Source organism: Coturnix japonica, chromosome 18, assembly GCF_054131305.1.
Source record: "Coturnix japonica strain WE chromosome 18, WE-NBRP24, whole genome shotgun sequence".
Classification (NCBI taxonomy): domain Eukaryota; kingdom Metazoa; phylum Chordata; class Aves; order Galliformes; family Phasianidae; genus Coturnix; species Coturnix japonica.
In genome coordinates, this window is record NC_140680.1 from 3,208,994 (window position 1) to 3,228,839 (window position 19,846).

General features: G+C 44.2%; 1 protein-coding gene and 1 long non-coding RNA gene across 8 annotated transcripts in view; one reads left to right on the plus strand and one right to left on the minus strand.

Annotated features, from left to right (window-relative positions):
* Nucleotides 1–4,346: 4,346 nt before the first annotated feature.
* Nucleotides 4,347–19,846, minus strand: part of LOC107320088 (follistatin-related protein 4) — a 177,360-nt gene continuing 161,860 nt past the window's right edge. For all 7 annotated transcript variants that reach the window (XM_085518732.1, XM_015875595.3, XM_015875592.3 and 4 more), the window contains 5 exons: nt 15,422–15,540; nt 13,362–13,511; nt 12,682–12,789; nt 10,308–10,417; nt 4,347–7,658 (listed from right to left, as the gene is read on the minus strand). In XM_085518732.1, coding sequence (XP_085374858.1) covers nt 6,959–7,658; nt 10,308–10,417; nt 12,682–12,789; nt 13,362–13,511; nt 15,422–15,540 — 1,187 coding nt within the window. In that variant the 3' untranslated portion in view covers nt 4,347–6,958. The remainder of the gene's footprint in view (nt 7,659–10,307; nt 10,418–12,681; nt 12,790–13,361; nt 13,512–15,421; nt 15,541–19,846) is intronic.
* Nucleotides 8,316–10,040, plus strand: LOC146757911 (uncharacterized). The gene is made up of 2 exons (XR_014935410.1): nt 8,316–8,388; nt 9,863–10,040. It is a non-coding gene; the product is annotated as an uncharacterized LOC146757911 (long non-coding RNA).

The window sequence follows — 19,846 nt, forward strand, 5'->3', positions numbered from 1 at the left end:
TTAACCTCTGAAGCTGGGTGTTTTCACCAGCACTGATTTGAGCTTTGAAGGTTGGAGAGCACACAAGGAAAAGGACCAGCTGAGCCCTGCTGCTCAGGAGGGCTTCAGAACCTCTTTGCAAAGCCCGTCCTTTACTGCTCAGCCTTAATGCGAAGCATAACCTCTAGCAATGTTTGCTGCAGTTAGCACTGTTGACAAGCAGTCTTTCAACGCAGACCTTGTGTCTTAATTAAATGGAATTTGTTTCAGCAAATAATGCTTGTCAGAAGCACTTCCTTTTGCCGCAGGACTCTTACAAAGATGCCATCAGACATTTCAATAATCAGCCATCTGTGTCTCAGCGTTCCGATGGCTCCATTTGAAGGCAGACTTGTTCTTGCCAGGCCAAATTTGTAATTATGAATGACAGAGGAACAGCAGAGCCATTGGAATGGATCACTGTGCTCCAGGACAGCTGCTGCTCACCCCTCCCAGCCCTTAGTGCCCCAAACCCACTGCACCCCACACAGCTGAGTGCATTGTAAGAAGCCATTGAGTGCAGACTGCAAAAAGGGGGTGGTCTGCAGTCACCAACCACCCCAAAAGGATGAACCAGACGTCAGCACAAGTTTGTAAAGTTTTACTATGAAATAGGCAGGAAAAAATTAAAGGATCATTTACAGTGTTTCTAGATTAAGCACTTTGTGGGACTGGCTTCCACCAGGTGCTGCTGCAAAGTAAATACGAATGCATTCCACCTGTGGTGTCCGGTGGGACAGTGGGTGGGAGCTGCCTTTATTTCCTTGCTGTCTCCGGGGTGGTGCTTACAGGACGCCACAGAGCTTGGCACAGATGGGGGGGATCCACACAACACTGTGGCTGAACTCAGGTATTTGACTATTTATATGTAAATCAACGTTGTTGCTTGCTCTTCTGTATTTAAGTCTCGACAAAAGGTCGGTGGAGTCACCGACCATGGGAGTGTTCAAGGAACGTTTGGATGTTGTGTTGATGAATATGATTTAGCTGGGAAGTATTGGTAATGGTTGCACTAGATGATCTTCTAGGTCTTCTCCAACCTTGATAATTCTGAGATTCTACGAAAAGCGTTTGGGTTTGATGGAATAACAAGCTCTTTGCTGCTGCCCTGCCCTCGTTCTGGGGCTCCTACCTGCTTGGGTTGTTCTCTCTGGCCGAGCCGTGGGGAAGGGGCATTGGTTGTTGGGAGGGGGGGTGGGTGGACTCAGTGCCTTCCCAGCAGAGGGAGCTCAGTTCTGGTGCTGTGCTGTAGGGATGCAATGGTAACTTTCCCCACACGCGTGCTTAGCAGTATGGAGACTCCGTGCTTTTTTAAACCATAGTGAGCTGTCTGAAGCTGCGCTAAAACTGCTTGTGTAGTGCAGGAGTTGCTGTTTTTCCTTCTAAACACAAATAAACAATCACGGCAACCTCTCCTCCCCCTCCCCTGTTTGAGGCGCTGATACGTGCTGGGTTCTGGCTGCTCTGTGCCTCTTTTGCTGGTCAAAAAATGACGGTGCACGATGCTGGTCTGTGTTTCTTCGATGGTTTGGCAGTTCTGTGCTTTCTGCTGGGCTTTTAGTGCTGTATAAGACCGGAGTGCAATGCAATGCTGGGTGTGCAGCTCAGTGCGGCACCTGTTACTCAGGCACCGGGCTCTGGGTGTGCAGCTCTGCTCAAAGGGATGGGGGGAAGAGGAGGATGGTTGAACTTATGAAAGAACAGGTGCTTTTTTTCTTACTGGCACCTGCCTTCCTGCTCCTTTCATTGTTAAAAATAAGCAACAACAACAGCAAACTTTTTTTTCCTTTTCTCTCTTCATTCTTTCCTCTCTCTCGTCTTGTCTTCCCTCCCTCCCCCCCCTTTCTTTTGCCTTGCAGCTACAAGCATTCGGTTAATAACAAAATAAGTGCTCAGGGACACGATTTAGCAGAGGGTTCTTAGGGTGATATGGTTGGGTTGTGGGTTGACTTGATGATCTTTAAGGTCTTTTCCAACCTGAGCAATTCTATCATTCTGTGCCCCCCATACTGTATTTCCCTGACTCTAAGACATAAGAATGGTGGGAGCCCTTAGTTTACCTTTGCTTTCTGTGCCACTGGCAAGAGCTTTCATCCCATTTCAAGAATATTATTTTTTCTTACCATGAAGGAAGAATAAAATTACTTAAGGAAAACAAAGGAAAGCGATGCTGCTCTATGAGCCAGTCATGCTTGGGAGGACGAAAGGTACCCAAGGGCCTTACAGCGAGGCACATGGGGGTGCTGAAGCAATGCATGAAGAGCTTTGGGCATCAGTGTGGCCATCCAGTGATTGGATAGGGCCAGGTCCATGGCAGTTCTGTGCTGCTCCTGTCCCACATGGGCTGTTAGTCCCATCTTATCACACTGGTGCCTGCAGCAGTGGCTTTGCATTCTGGGGATGTTTCCACATGTAAATAGAGGTAAAATGGCCTGCCTGTCAAGCTTCTGCTTTCAGGGTGGTGTGAAACATGCTTGCTATTTTACTCATTGAATAAACCAACCCCTTGGTTGCAGTGGGTTGGAAATGAGTTACACTTCAGTGTCTGCGTGCTCTTGTAGCAGATTGGAGCAAGTGGTCCTTGCTTTCCCAGCTGGCTGGGCCTGGTTGTGAGCTCACCCTGTGCTCAGTGCCAGACACAGCTGCAGCACCTCTTCTGTAGAAGGAACACAAGAGCTTTCCTGGTCTCTAGGAAGAGATTTCCCTGCTTCCAAATGTTTGGGGAATGTGTTCAAAAGGGAAAGTACAAAGCAGTGAGTCAGGCAATAAAGGTGATGTCAGATGTAATCCAGAATGGAAGCCCCATGCTGGCTACTTGCCTTACAGGATGCAAACAAAGGTTCAAAGCAGCATACAGTAGATATTAGGGTATGAGGAGAAATGGCTTCTCCAAAGAGCAGTCATGCACTGGCACAGGCTGCCCAGGGAGTGGGGCAGTCACTGTCCCTGGGGGTGTTGCAGAAAAGGGCAGATATTGCACTGAGGGATGTGGTTCAGTATTGTGGTGACCTATTGATGGTCATACTAATTGAACTTAGTGGTCCTTCCAACCATAATGATCCCAGGATTCTCTGACTTACCCAATGTTTTCTAAGGGGGAAATGATCCAAGCATGCAGTGGTGATTCATAGCACCACAGTCACTTATGGACTGCTCTGGGGACAAGTGGGCCAGTCCCAGGGGTTCAACAAAGAGCAAAGAACAGTCATATGATTCACTCTGTGGAAGCTTGGTTGAAATAATGCCCTGAATGGGCAAAGGGGGAAACACATACAGGCAAAGTGTCATGTCAGCATTGCACTGTTAATGAATAGCCAGGCTGTGCACTCACATCAACTGCTAGCTCTCCCCCAGCCCCAGGTCCTGCTTTATCTGATTTGTTGACCTGCTGTAAGGTCAGGTTGGGAACTGGCTGTTTTCTCCTCACAGAGCAGGGTGCTCGGCCTCTTGATCTGCTTTACTTAGTGCCAAGCACGCTGCTGGGCACTGCAGTAATTAAGGTGTAATCATGGTGTAAATCAAGTGAGCAAGCACTTGTTGACAGGTCATCAGGACTGCTGTGTCTCATGTCAGAGTCATGTTCATGGGGTCAGCACGGCCCAATGGCTGAATCCCTTCTGCTGTTGGGTATTTCAGTGTGGCCAGGTCTCTTTTGGCTGAGCAGCTCAGCACTCAGCAGGTCTCTAGTTAGCACTGACCCCATGGCAATGCCAACCTCTGCTCACTGATACCTGTTAGAACTGTGTTACTTTATGTGATGATAAGAAAGACTTGATGTGTTGTCAGTTTTCATCTTAAGGCACTTGTGGCTTTTTCTCTCCAAGTAATAACATCACACGTGGGCAGTTTCTAAACAGTCATTGGGCTGCACAGGTAGAGAAGTTAAGTAACAATTCCCATTTAGGAAATGGCAATGTTGAGGGGAATACTAAGGGAAGGCAGTACTTGCAGTATAGTATTTGCACTATAGTTACATTACAGTATTTGCTATTAAACCCCAGCACTGATTGGAAAGTGCATCTGATCTTGGGATAAGAGTCTAATTGTCAAGCAGGGATCATCTTTTTTTTTTTTTCTGTGATCCTATGTCAGAATACCCAACTTGTGTAGAAGAACTAAACTGTCACTTCATTTTCTTTTCAATTAATCACTGTGATCAATCAGTCCATTTATTGGGTAGGGATTGGTAACTGGTGGAGCGCACAAAGACAGTGGGAAAGAAAAGGGCAGTGCAGCCTCCTTCTGACAAAGCTGGAAGGCAAGGAAGGAATTAAACACTTTCTGAGTATGTATAAAATCTGTGTTGGAACACAAAAATAAAATCAGAGTAACAAATGTGCAGCACTTTAATGTCAGAACTGACCGTCATTGGAGCTGTTCACAAGTCGTGTGGACAATCTAAGTTGTACTTCATTTTCTAAGTATGATATATAACCATTAGGATAATTTAGAAAACACATCACCAGAACTTGGGCTGAGGGGGAAGAAAGGGAACATCTTTGGAAGGTCCAAGTGGGAGTTTTCAAGTGAACGATATTCCAATATCTTGCGACGAACGGGGAGGAGTGAGGTCTGTTACACATCTTTCACAGCCTATAAATAAACCAGCCTCAAATATTTACCTGAACAAATATTTACAGCTTTTGTTTCTTGTTGTTTTTTTTTTTTTTCTTCTTTTAAATATTCTTAGAAAAGTAATATTTGATCTATGACACAATGGACGTCTCTACAGGGAAACATAGGCATAACAAAATATTCAAGAAGTCATAAAAGAATACACGAGAGCAGTGTTTGGCCTCAGTAAAACACGTTTTGGATGACTGCAATGTATGGATACAGCTTTGTTCAAGAAAGGAGTTGTGCATATTTAAAGGTACTTACAAAGCTGGTCTCCTCCTTTTCTTGACATGGGTATGTTTCCTAACCAGATGAGTAGAAAATCATGGACACCATGCATTGCTAAGGGAAGGCTATGCCAATCTCTTTCATATGCCTGTGCTGCAATGAGGGGATAGTCTCTTCTAACCCCTATGGCTCATCAGTGACAATACATGTAGGTTTAAGCCTATGGGTGTCGAAGGGCAGTTTAAAGGATGCTGTGTTGAATGAATTCATAGGATTCATTTCCTTTGTCTGAGCAGATTTGTATATGTTTTCTATTGAACCAAAATAATGTAAATTACTTCAGGCCTACAGCCATGCTGAAATGCTTCTCTCTTGGTGCTACAGTTGAATGCTTAAAGCGCAGATTACCATTGCGAGTCTGCATCCTTCTCACTTTTAAGTCCCTCTGTGTGCATTGTGAAATGGTTGACTTTAAGCACCTCTATTGGCAAATAATTACTGCACCTCTAAGTATCTCCAGATGTGTTTGTGCAGCACTTGTTTCCATACAACTCTGGGCAATAGGGTCATTCTCAAAAGGAGCTGGGTCTTCCAAAAGGGCAGTGCATGGCTCTGATGCAGCAGATGTTTACCTCTGGGGAGAGCTTGCTCCCACATCAAGGCCACGTTTCAAAGCAGTGCTGAGATCCAACTGCTCGTGGCTGGCTGTGCACAGTGGCTGTGGTGCTCCCATGGCTTGCACCATTTGTGAGCCAGAGCTGCTCCTGCCCTGATTACTCCACAGTAATGAATATAGAAAGTTACAGAAAAGCAGCTAGAAAAGTTTTTATGATTTACCAAATGGATCTATGTTTTTATGGGAACTGAAGTGGAATTTCTCGATGCCAGCTGTTGCATCCTAGGGTAATTCTGCTGGTTTTACATGAACTTCTTTGCTCATAACTAAAAGATAATTGACTATAAACGAGTGTACTGGAAATGGGGAGGAAAAAAACAAAGAATGATTTCCCAGAATGCCTGAAAAGAAACAGGCATGTGAAGGCTACAGCTAGAAAATGAGTTTTCTGTTTAAAATACCCTCTCTCATTGTGGTTATTTTATGAAGAGCCTAGCGACTTCAGCACTACTAAATATTTGATGTGAGCAACCAGCAACTTCCAGAAGTGCTGCTGCCTCCTATGGGACCAACTGTGATTAATTCTCTGCCCTCTGAAGAGCAGATTCTGCATCCTGTGCCCAAGCTGACCACACTCACAAGCTGCTTAAGGACTAATGCCCTCATATTGTCTCTCTCTCTCTCTCTTTCTATATATATTTAACAAAATCTTATCCCGCCCCCCTAGTCCTTCCTGGCTTTTACGCACTCAAATGGCCTGGATATTTCATGCTGAATCTCTCCTATGCAATCTCACACGTATGCATTAGAAGAGGCAGGGCTCATAACATTGCTTTCAGTAGTACCAGGAGCAAAATTAAGCACCAAAGACACAGAGCTGACAGTTACTATTTCTGTTATGCCTCTTCCTGATACCACATCCATGAATCCTCCCAAAGCCAACCTGCAGAGAAAACGGATCAATTTTCATTTAAATCTCTCTCCCAGGTCTCTGTGGTTTGAAAACTGCTCCCTGATGGTTATTTTCCTTCATCTTCATGTATTTTAGCTGCAGACGTTGGGCAGGGCAGCTGGCATGGCGGGCAGGGAGAGAACGGGTGGTGTGAATGTAACAAAAAGCCCTTCAATATGGAAACTCAAAATTAGTTTTGTTCTATAGAATCACTAAGGAAGTTTTGTGGCTTTATGTGGTAGCTCAGTGGAGATTTTTGCTTCCCAGCATTTTTTCTCATAACCAAAACTCATACCCCCAAATAAAAAAATATGCCTTCAAAACCGCTTCCTATTAGCAGAGCATACCTTGTATTATAAAACTTGCAAGTAGACCAGTGTTGTACCATGAAGCCTATACAGGGTTGGTTTGTTTTTTCTTTTTTTTCCTTTTTTTTTCCCCCTAGTGTGAAATATACAATGCTACTGCTCACTTGTTGCAGCATAAAGGTCCGACTGGTGCTGTCTGCCAAAGGCTCCGCTGCCCCTTCATACCTCCCCAACCCAGACCACTGTGTTACCCCTCCTTATACCTGAAACCTCACAGCGTAACGTGTTTTGCCTCCCATTTATAACAAACAGTGAATCTTTAGCTGGTGTAATGAGATACTGTCCAAACAACCCACTGTCTTTCATAATTCTGTTGTAGCTGCTCCAGGGCCAGTCTTTGGATGCGATAGGGTCCTTTAAATTCTTCAGTACATTCATTTTCCCCGTTGACAGCTCCACGAAAAGCACATCTGTTTGCAAATGTGAAGTCGCATATATATAGTACTGATTGCCTTCGGTGAAAGAGGGTTGAAATGTCAGATCAGATACGTGTATGTTCGTTTGTAAGTCATAAATCAACTTGATTTCCCCCTGGACAGTCACAGTCTGGACCTGGATCCTGCCTCCATCCCCATCCGCGCTGACCAAGAAGCGCCCATCAGGTGAGACATGCGGTGTGCCCAGCACGGCACCATTGGTGCCAATGACGGCATCGGTGACGCTGTCGATTAGGAGCTGTGGGGCAGCAGCCCCCCACCGGTCCCTGCACTGCACCAGGAAATACCCCCCCAGGTGGGTGTAGGCCATGGTCTGTGGTGCACAGCTGTAGTTCCTGAAGGTGATGGTCTTGATGTGGGTTACCGTTTCCAGGTCGATCTTGTGGACGGCGGGTTTTGATTTGTTATAAATGAAGCCAAACCTGAAAGAGAAAATGTGACACTGAAGTCATCTCCAGAGACTCAGATATACTCAGAGAAAGAGGAAAGTCAGCAAAACTGGGAAATTCTGTCCTCTTCATTTTGTGTGCAATAATGCTGCACGCATTGCAGCTCTATGTATGTAACTATGGGGTGCCCAACCCTGTGTCCTAGACTGGAGCATCAGAGGGTACAGCAGCCTGTCCCACCAGCCTGGAAGGTTCTCATAGAGCAGAATGAGCAAAGGTGGGCTTTGTTTTGTTACTCCAGAGAGGGCAGACAGCAGTTTGCAGACTGAGAATAAATGATCTCTGAGAGATGTAGGTTGCAGCACAGCTGACCTCTGCTGAAGACAGACCAAAAAAAGAAGAGGTCAGGACTAGTCAGGAAAGGTTTCAGCTTAATTTGAGCAGAGCTCATGGAAGCAGCCTGTTTGTGTTCCCCTGGATTCACAGGTCAGTGGTACTGACTTAAACAACCTGATTTTACACTGGAACTCTTTTCAGCCATTCAGTGCAGAGGGAAGGAAATGAAGCGAGTGCTTCATTTTGCATCTTTTCCCTGAATGATGTAAAATTGCTTTTTGGAACATGGAGGACTGTTCCTGCATGCAGATAATAGATATTTTGCTTAAAACACTGTGTTTATTTTTTTTTTTTAGCCATCCGTCAATGAGATGCTCAGCAATGATTTCACATCCAATGCAGTGTATGATCCCATGAAAATCACTGGGTAAGCCTTCCATTTTCCCATTATACTCACATCCATTAAAGACTTCACAAAATACCCACAGCAGAGATTCGTAGTGCACTGTGTGTGGGGAAATTGGATACGACACTTATGCTTCCCTTGGCTGAATGCATTTTAAGTACACTTTAAAAGATGCTTTTTCTCACATCATATTTTGGTTATTTTTTTCCTGAGACTTCCTTAATCCTTGGCCTAATGCCTGAAGAAGCTGAAAAAATAATGTTCTTATTGTGAACTTTAAATTAAAGAAGTGTGGGTCAGAATGTATCTGGGGTGCACAGAGCTGCAGAAGAGGCTCAGGGCTCGTGTGAGATCTGAGATGCAAAATCTCAATGAGAACCTTGCTCTTACTTAGAGAGATTTTAATAGACAGCAACCTACCCTGGGAACTTATATGCACGGATACCTTTCCAGATATCCATCTGAAATAACAGGCAGCCAAAATATGTGTGCAGGAATATTTGCATACAAGTATTTCTGGGCTCTCAGAAGAGATGGCTTAAATATTCACCTTCCTTGGGAAATGCTGGTATCACCATTTACTGTTCCTGAGTGCAGAATTTAGCACATGATCCCGGTAAGTCTCATTAGACTGTGAGCAATTATTTTTTGTGCTGAAGGTGAGAGAGAACTGAGAAAGATCTGGCCCTGAACAAATGAAATAGGAAATTAGGCACAGCGTTCTCTACTTTGCACAGGGAAACCTATCTGCAATAGCCTACATTTCATACTTCTCAAGGAAGATTGTCTGTTTGCAGCTGATGAATTGCACTGGAGCAAGAAAAAAACCCACACATACCCACCAAAGGAAAAATATACAGAAATGGAGCAAAATAAAACTTATTCCACCTTCCTGTGTTTGAACCCAGGCTGTACGTCCTCATCCCAATCCATAACATCCAGCAGCCACACAGCCCTGCACTATTCTCACTTACTTATAACAGTGGTTTAAAAGCAAACTGGAAAGAGGAGGTAGGGGAAAATGAAGAGTGACAGCCATGAAGTATGGCTTATTTTATGTTTTAGCAAGCAAAGTTAGTTTGTTATTGTATATCACATTAAACCCCAAATCATTTAAGTGTGACCCTCTGTCCTCAGTGAGCATTGCAGAGAACCTAAGCTTAATGTCAGGACTTGATTATGATTTCTGGAAAGTTTAACTTAGTTAGACTGTATTGGTGACAGGAGATGATTAAGCAGTTGTTGTAACGTGGTAGGAAGAGTATAAATTGCTGTGAAGTTATCATCCATTTTGATAACTTTAATGGGAAGCTTCCTGTTCCTGCTGGGAAGCAGTCAGTATTACTCTAAGTTATTAGTATGTTAGTTATAAAATCTCATTAACCACTACATCACATTAACATTCAAAATTGATGGTTCAGAGAAGTGATTTTTTTTTTCTTGTTTTTAATGTGTGCTGCTTTTTTTTTTTTTTTTTTCTGCTCTTCCCATACAGAGCCAATATTTGAACAAGCAGCTGGAAACATGGAAGAGCCATGATTTATGCCTCAAGTAGGGCAAACTTTTACCACTAATGGCAATAAATCTTTGATCTAAAAAGCAGCTTCAAGATTGGGTGGAAGTTTGGCTTCCCTTTGTGTTCCTGGTACCAACACATCAGGGCAATGCTGCACAGAGGCAAGGCTGGCCAAACCTAGGTCTGAACCACAATGCTGGGGCCAAGAGAGGCTGAGTTTTTTTCCTTGCTGTCCCATTGAGCTGCTGTATAGCAGCTAAGCAGTGTTCTCAATCATTTCTCCTTTTTTGTATGCATGAAAATTGTAAGAGTAGCTCAAACACACATTCATTAACAGTTGTAAAGTGCTGTAGTGTTGTTTGACAGATCCCACTAGCAGTGAGCAGTATGGCCACCGTCGCTATTCATTAAGGTAATTTCTTACCTAACATGATTAATAATAAGATTTGTAGGTGGTATAAAGAAGTCATCCACTCCTTTGAACGGCGTGCGGATAACATGCTGCTCCTCCCCTGCGCTCGCCTCTGGGATCACCTGCAATAAATACACACAGGGAAGCAGTGAGTGAGGCAGGAAGGTAAATACAGATTACATGGTCAAACAAGGTACCTTGGCTTTTCCCAAGGATGTAGTAGACTCAAATTGATTAACGACTTCAAAATCCTGTTTGGTGTAGCTGCCTTGAAAAAGTGGGCTAATAAATAGTATTTGAGGCTTGACATTTGTAAGGCAAGTACACAACTCTGCTTTCATAAGATGTTTATATTGCAAGAAAGAGCAGTCATGCGGGAGCTGAAATAGCATGACAGCACAAAGACCACAATAATTTATTCCTCACTGTCTAAAATAAACATTTAGTTCATGGTCATATTTATTAATCTCACTTAGGTGCAGAGTGATGATTTACCAGCCTGAAGGCTCAGTCACTAACTCACAGCACTTAATTATCACTTTGAAGGAGAAGACCTGTCCATCCATCTGCCACACCATGCAGGGTTGTGACTAAGTCCCTTCTTCAGTTCCTCCTATTCTGTCCTCTAGCACAGAGAGACCTTTCCACTGACACAGAGACTCCTCACCAGACACAGAGAGGCTGCTTTCAATACTTAGAATGTTCTCAAACGGTTTGCTTGGCTCAAGATGACTTCAGTCCATTCACTAGGATACTCTGCCAGTGCAATGTGCAACAGCAGTTGCTGTGAATTTATGGCAACATAATTCATTGAGGAAATGCTAAGTCTTTCAAGGTTTAGTTCAGGAAGCCGTTCTGGCCACACCATTTAGATTTCTTCCAATTAAACTGCTCAAGAAAAACATCTGTTCTTACACAGTGCCTTCTTGGGGCCACAGATAGCACTGCATGTTTCCTTCCCAGCAGCCCATCATGGCCAAATAACAACATCCCCTCAGTCAGCTTCATGGGCTGTGTGACAAACCTCTGACATCCAAGAGCAGATGGAAATGTAGGCCAGCTTCCACAGTAGCATTTTTTGTTAAAATAAATAAATTAATATTTTATGGCATTTCTGCTGGTCTCGTGAATGAACTTCACCAAATGAGCTGCTGGTCACCTTTTGGGAAAGACAGTGGGGAAAAGAACCAAAATGAAATCTGCTGGTGTGGATGCTGATCTCACTCACCACATGCATAACTGCACTTTATAACGATAACAGAAAGCACTATCAGAGCTGGAGCTTCATAACAAGTTTCCAGCTGTGCAGATGGTGTGTTCTTCTCAATAATCACATGCTTGAGACACCTCTCCTTTAATTACAGAAACCTCTCACAGCTGGATGGAGGAAATTAAGTCAGAGAGTAAAGAGAGCCCATTTTGTCTCCTTATACCCCTCACAGCGCACTGCAGTCCCCAGGTGAGGTGAGCTGGCAGCTGTGCCTCAAGAACCCTTTTTCCTTTTGCCTCCATTCTGTTTCTGGTGTCTTTTCCTGAAAGTGCCCACAGTGCACTCTCTGCATGTGCTGTTTTCAGGTCAGAAAGCACAGACCCCTTCCCACACTGTTGGGGAATGCTGTTATACAGCCCCAGAAGCAAATTTTGTGGTACAGGGGACATTCACCCTTCTTCTGTGGGTCTGGAAAGGTTGGGCTGCAAGCGCTGGAAATTTACTGCTGCAGAAGGGAACGTCTGGATAGATCAGATCAGGGCTGGTGTTAATTTGTCATATGACATACAGCAGCAGCAAAACGCCCAATTAGATGCCTACACTTAGCACTGCTGTGCCATTGACTCGAGATGAGTAAATCCCATAGGGCCATACAGAAAAGGAAGCTAATTGGGATGGCCAAGCCCATGTGCACTGCTGTACCCTGGGAGCCCACAGTGCTGCTGAGCACAGGCAGCAAAAAGCAGAGTCACAGACACAGAACGTGTCCCTCAGGTCCTATTTTGCTCTTTATGCGTCTTTCATGCCCTTGAGAGTTCTTTCTATTTTCTGCTTCTTTTATTTTTTGGGGGGAGAAGACGTGAAGCTGAATTTACAGAATGCTTCCAATGACTTCTCCTCTTTACTTCACAATACACAGCTTTCTGAAGCACTGAACAAGCTACTTCCTGTGCTATGGATTTGCATTTTATTCTGAGAAGAATGTCACTGTGCCACCACCACTGGAAAAGAATAAACAGCAGCTGAAAGATGTGAGGGGAAGCAACAAAATAAACAGAGTTTAAGGAAAACAAGAAACTGTTTAGTGCATAGGCAGAAAACTTGGACTTATTTCCACATTAAAGGCTGTTAATTACTTGCAAGCAGCCCACCATGCTCTGCAAGGGAAGGACTAACCTGCAGTGTTGGTGATGAGCGCTGCATGTCACCCCAGCTGAGCACCCACACCTGGTCATGGGATTTGTCATAATGCAGTTTGGTTGGCAATGGGTCCACATCCACAGACTTAAAAAAAAAAAATAATTAAAAAACAGAAGATGATCCATGTTTACATAGTGACACAAGTGTCCCCAGGCACAAGGCAGTTACAGCAGTTTGCTGCTGACATTCCCATGTACCACTGCTACACTCATTTGTAAGCTTTATACGATTACCTTTAAATCAATCTAGGGATCAGCAGCAGCTCCAGCAACAGCTCGGCTCCATTCTCTGGCTGCACATCCTGCTCTGCTCCTCACAGTCAGCAGCTCAGGGGCCAACTTCTGCCCCAGCCACACCTGCACCAGCTCATTCTTCCTGACCTGCTCCGAATGGTGAAGGAGCACCATTTTACCAGGGTAGCTGCAAACCCAACTGCTGATGTAGCCCTGAGATGCTGCTAAGCAGCTCATAAGGGATTCTTTTCCAGGCAGTGTGGTTTCAGAACAGCCAATAACACAGTGTGACCTCATGGGTGAAAACAACAGGTGCAGCAGCATCATGCAGAGCAATGTCAGATCCACAAGGCAGAAGCCTACTTTTGTTTTCCCACAGCAGACTTTTGCCACCAGTGAATAAAGAGCTCCCCTTGTAAGTACCTGCATGGCTTTCTGTGTCTGGGTGTCGATGATCATTACTCTGTTCTGCTTAGGCTGTGTCACATAGATGTACTTGTCTCGGACATTGACTGCGGAGGCCCAGAGGCAGGACTGAGTTCCTTCCCCTTCCACTCTGGGACAGATCTCCTCCTGTGGAAACAAAAAAGAGGAAAAGCAGCTTAATTTCTGCAAGTTCAGAGTCTGGAGTGGTATGAAGTTTGGCTTTGAAAACCGCAGAAAACATTTCCATGGGGTTTCGGGATGGCTTTTTGTATTATTATTATTTTATTTCCTTTCTTGGATAACGTAAAATAATTACTCGGCGCGGCACTGCGCTGCAGCCTGGCTCTGCCCCAGGACACCACGCAGCCAGACCTCTGGCAGACACACACTGCATTTAAATGATGATGTTGTCTGTGGATCTGTGTTTTGAAGGACACCCTGGTTTATCGAGGCTAGCAGTGCTGTCAGCATTTATATTAACTAAATCGCGGCTTTATATTTTTTCATATGTTCTTCATTTTCAGCTCAGGAGAGCCCACTCCGTGATGGCTGTGAACAAAGACATGGAAACAAAGCAGGCAGGGTCCCATCGGATGTGGCTCTGACATACATACAAACTTCCTTTGTTCCAATGGAACCAAACTCTGATCTCAGCTGCTTTGTGCCCTATTTTGTTGTGGATCTTCCATTCTTTGAGCCCTGTGCAAAATCTGTACTAGTTTCTGTGGGAGCTCGCTGAGACCCCAAGTAGGAAAAGTGATGCATGATCTCACCAGAATCTTTTTCCTTCTCCTGACTTTCTCTTCTGCTGAGATACATTATAGGAACAAGCATTTGTGTTGGACCCGGCTGTGATGTGGAAAGGATAAACCAAAGGGAACGTGTACAACAGCACCAGTATTGGGTTTAAATTCTGTCAGCAGAGCAGCTAGGTCACTTTAAATGATAACAGTGCCCCAGGGGGTAAGCAAATGGAGCAGCAGAGCTTGTTCAGAGCAAGAGGCTGCAGAAACAAAAGCAAGCCACCAAGTCTGTGTCAGAGCACTGGGTGGGGACACAGAGATTGCACCTGCAAGCAACACAGCCCTGTCAAGAACTTGCTGGAGGCCTCATGCAAGGGATGAAGTGATACTACAGCAAGGTACAGCACGCTGCAAAGGCAGCAAACAGGCTCTGGACTGCTCTCCTCATCCCCAGCAGTACTGGGAGCTCCTCAGCCACAGAACCCACCTCACCAAGGAGAGCTCAACCCCAGCTTTCTGCTGCACTGCTTTGCTGCGCTTCTAATAGCAAACAAACTAAAAGTTCCTACACTGTTTCTCCAGAACCACCCCTTCGATATTTACAGCTCTTTGAAAAGGAAACACAAGGTGTGTACACCTGTCTGCAGTAACAGCTGAAGTGTGGGTTAATATTATTAAGTTTATGCTAAAGGTCAGTCCTGGGGTGAGCATCGGTGGGTTTCCAGTCAAGTTCATCAATACGTCAGTGGAAAAAAAAACCAACAAACCCAAATTAACCCATTGCCAACCACAAACACATGCAACTTAAATGAACACTGAATGCAGATACACAAGAAGATGGTGACCCACGGCAGCAGTGCCTGACCTGGCCTGCAGGGCTCACAACCATGATATTCCCTGTTATTCTACCAAGAACTGAAAGCAAGGCTGAGCCCTTTTCTTCAGAAAGGAACCACATGCTCAGCTCCCTCCATTAACTGGGTCTTCTCATAAAACTAAGCAAAGGAGTGATTAAGAGAGCATCTCTTAAGCCTGTCCCTTAAGGAGGCATAATATTTCACAATGTGTTTCTGTGCAGTACACACGCACAGGTCATTGGGATCACTTGGCTTCCTGGAGGCCACATCCCTCCTTGCCTCCCTGCTGTGCTTTAATCTGGGAAATTGATCCCACACTTCTACGTGGAGGACTCTTAATTTTCAAGAGGAGATAATGCACCCCAGGGATGCCACGTGAAGCCCACCAAGCTCCAACCTTTGAGGCAACAACAACCTTTCAAGAGACTAAGAAACATTTCCCAGCTGCAGGACTTACATAACTGGAGAAGATTCTCTCCTCGGGCCTGATGTGCCTCCGGATTTCACATTCGTTTGGCTGAAGTACTGTGATCCCATCATCAGAAAAGACATAGAACATATTCCCAACGCTCAGGCCTGGAAGGGAAATAAAGCAAAAGAAGCAGAATTTTTTCTGTATGTATCCTCCCCCATCAAAAACTACCTTACATAAAAGTCAGTCATTCAGATGCAGTCGGTGCATTCACAAAATCAAATTTCATGTCACAACGAGGGCTTCAAGGAGTGAAGAGGTACAGACACCTTCAAAAATGCATTGCCTTGGTGGCTGCAGCCGTGCATGAACGTCACCGCTCAGCTCTACATGGATGTACACAGCGGGATGTGGGTCACACAGCCCCTTCGACACTGCAACTGACTCTGATGGTGGCTCTGTTTCATTAATAGCTCCGAGTTCATTAGTAGAGGTGGCTAAAAATTTGAGAACTTAGAAGTTTAAGCTGAAATTAATCCAATGGTTTCCTATCACAGTTAACTTCTCACACCACGCAAATGCATGCGCTTACATGCTGGCCACAAATAAAAACCTCTCCTCTACTTGCTCAAACTCGACAATAGCCACCAAAACAAATGCATTTTTGAAACGTTGTAATTCACAAATGTGGAGTACTTCAGCATTGCAATAGCACTCATTTATCCACAACGGGGGCATTCCAGGAGCTTTGGGGAGCTGCCTGTCACTGCTTTGCTCTTAGGTCACGCTTTCTCATTTCCGCCATGCAGAAATGTTGTGAACCACTGACAATTTAGTCCTTCAGCTACATGCAGTTGCAGAAATGTGCGCCTTTAAGAAACGTTTGGGATCTTTTCCAACACTTGAGTTCAAAAGATCCAGGCCTCATTTCTTTTATTCTGTTTTTAAATTATTTTGGGTACCATCACCAATAAACATTTGCGATGACCGCTGTCACCCCCAGTGATGTTGATAGTGTACTTATCTGCCAACAGTGTGCTGATAATTTGTAATTTCTTGTTAATTATATTTTAAGCATGGAGAAATAAGTTCTACGGGTCTGAATGTCACAGTGCCTTCAGCTGGGCCTGTGGTGGCAGCTGCCTACAGAGTTTCTCACTTCTCTCCGAGGTGGATTGCAGGATTGAGGCAAATCATAGCAAAACTTCACAGTATAAACACGCATAATTTGGATAAATGTCTTGTTTGGAGAATTTTATTGAGTTTAGTGATGCTAGGAGGGTTTTTTAACTCAAAAAACCCCTCTATTAGTGCCAAATAAGTGGCTTCAGAGTACAACTTCTCAGCATCAGATGCTTGCTGTTTGGACAATGTTGAAGCTGAGTCTCTCTACAACACAGCACAGAAATACCCTGGTTTGGGCACCGGGAGGTGGGATCCTCAGATGTGATGCCACAAGAGGGATCATGCACAGAGAAAAAAGGCAATGAACTCCCATTGACGACTAAGTTACCTTATTAGCTGAGGGCTCATTTTATGAGTATAATGTTAAAGCATTTTCACTGGGGCATTTTGGACCAAAATCTGCACTCGCAGCATGCACACAGCTCCCACCTGCTGGAATGGGATTTGAGTGAACACATCAGAGGGCAGAGCTTGGCCCCACCTGGAATGAGTGCACACACTTCCATGAGGAAAAGGTTTTAATCCTAACAAGTGGAAACAGGCAGGCAACAAACTATGACCATTGTGAAGATGCTCATCGTTATTTTCATGCACGATAGCAGCGTGGTTATCTGATGCTCCAAATACAATGAGTGTGTATTTCAGAATTAAGGCCTTCATTTGTCACATAATTACTTTTCTAATGATTTCACCTCAGTAGGTTTTGATTGGGCAAGTCCCACCACTTATTTTGGAATAAAACAAGCGCAAGTTTTCCTGGTGCCTGGACACCATTTCCTAATAGCATCGCGGTACACTGAGGGCGCACCCTTGTCAGAGCTTATGGAATGAAATCAACACGCTTCTGCATTCGGTAATAACCTTCACACTGATTTTTAAACAAAGCAGGCTTTTTGCTAGGCAAACTAATCTGCTGCAACTTGAAAGGTATTTGCCAATTCTCGGTTGGGGTATAAACATGAACAAGCCCGTGGGAATCAGCAGAACATGTCCTCTCTAGGGCACCTTCTGGCTCAAATGATGCTAACAGTAAGAGCTCTCCTTATTTAAGGAATAGAGTTCCACCTAAGATGGGCGAATTTGTCACTGGGGAATACTCTCCTCTGATCCAATCTGTGCATAATTCTCCTCAGTTTAATCTAAATGCTTGAAGTATTTTAGAACTTACATAAGGTAACTAAAAGGCTTTCAGCTTTTTAAGTGCATTGCCTTTATGTAACTGATGGCTGCCTGCTGACATGATAGGCTCCTGTTATCCAGGAATAAAGAAAGCAACATGCACTGCAAAAATGATCGTTGGCATGAAAACAAATCTCTACTTTACATTTGGGGTATTCATAGCTTTTTATGTCCAAAACTAAGAACTTGCTTGCATACTGAATAAATATTACATGAGCTTCCAGTCTCATGTTTAACTGGCAGGTCATGTATGTGTGCTCACTTCTGGAGCTTTCCTTGTGTGTGGTCTATGAAAAGTGTTGAGGACAGACTGATAGACTGACTTCAAGTGATCGTCTACTTGTGATACAACCCTGACCTGCAGCAAAAGCTTGTTCTATGCAGTGCTCTGAGTGGGATCTTCCTAAGGGCTTTAGCTGACACAGGTGTTGTGCCGTGAGGATGTGATCATTTAAAAGGAGCTGAAGTCTACCAACTCATCTGTTAATACTTTCCCTTGTTTACACAGACACTTTCATTTTAACAGAATTGATGGAATATGTTAAAATGCAATAACAGAGACACAATTCTTCCCTCCTGGCTTTCTCTGTGCCACATTTCACATGCTGAATTCCATTCAGTGGATCCTTTGCCTGGGATGGAGGTACAGAACAAATACTACAGAATGTAGTGGGGAATAAACCTCCTTTAAAGATGCTCAATTGCTTAGGAACATCAACACTAAATCAACACTAAATCTGCTCTCAGAGCCTGTGTTTTCCATGTGAATTGCTCATAATTTATTAAAAATGAGCAAGGTTGATAAGCATTAAGTCCAAACTGTTAAGTAAAATTATATTAAGAGTTTTTGCAACCAACTTTTTAGTTTTCTTTGAGCACTGCTATACTTCTACATCTGATAGGGTTATCCAACTACCTTCTTTAAAAAGGAGCACAAGGGATGATTAGAGGCACTAAGATTTAACTTCTAAGCAGAAGGGAAATAGCAGTTCTTAGTGCCTGGAATGCCACTTTAAGTATAAAGGCACTCTTTGGGGCCATGTATCAGGCACCTGCAGGTGGCATATTTGGGGATAAAAGCTGGAAAACTGTCTCATATGGCCTCCAGCTGGCTGCACTGGGTTGGGTGCACATACCTGCACTGTCAGTAGGACCTCAGGTGCATACTGGGGCAGCACTGAGGGCTGGCACTTTCCTTCTTCTCCCAAAACCATCTGAGCAAATCAGAGTTCCAAGCCAACGCATGGAGCACAGCTCTCATTTGGGTAGATGCAGATGTTTCTTATGAAATGGTCTTCAAAGCCCATTCGTAAGCAATCACCTGGATGGAAGGGTGTTAGCAGCAGGCAGCTCTGATGTGCACAGAGACCTCCAAGGGCTGGAAGGGCTACAAGGTCCTGGCTGCCCCACATGCCTGTGGCAGAGCTAAGCAGCAGCTTATGCCTGCATTCCTTGAGCAATGCAAGAGCCATCTCCCTGCAGGATGCCCACTGTGGGCATCTCACTGTGTGTTTTAGAAACATTCACAGTACTAGTGCATACGAAATCAAATCAGTTCTGACTTCAGGTGCCTCCACAGTATATTTGAGTCAATTAGCTGTTTAGGATGCTTTGCTTCTCATTTAGCTTCCAAGATACGCAGATGTTGACCTTGTGCAGGGCACGCTATAAATTTAATCAAACTGAAGATCTTAACTGCCAATTAAAACAAGGAGAAACGGGGCACCCTTTACCCTGCATCGATTTAAAGGACAGAGGGAAGTAAAACTTGAGGGATTTTTTTCTGCTTAACAGACAAGAACACAATTTTGTTGCTCACCTAGTAAACATCAATACATGCTACTGAGGAGAAAGGGCTTGAATTGTTTGCTTACAAATGCAGCGTATTGAATTTATGCCTTACTTGTTCGATTATGGTAATTTGGGAGCACTTCTGACACTTGTGTAATTGTTAATGTAGCTTGAGAATCTCAGGCTACTTGCTTTGGTGGCAGTTTCTATAAAAATTCGCATTTTTATATATTTTCTTTTTATCTATTATTATTTCACGGTGGGAAAACATAAGAAGCTATCAGCAGGATTGATATCGCTGGAGCTATACCTCTC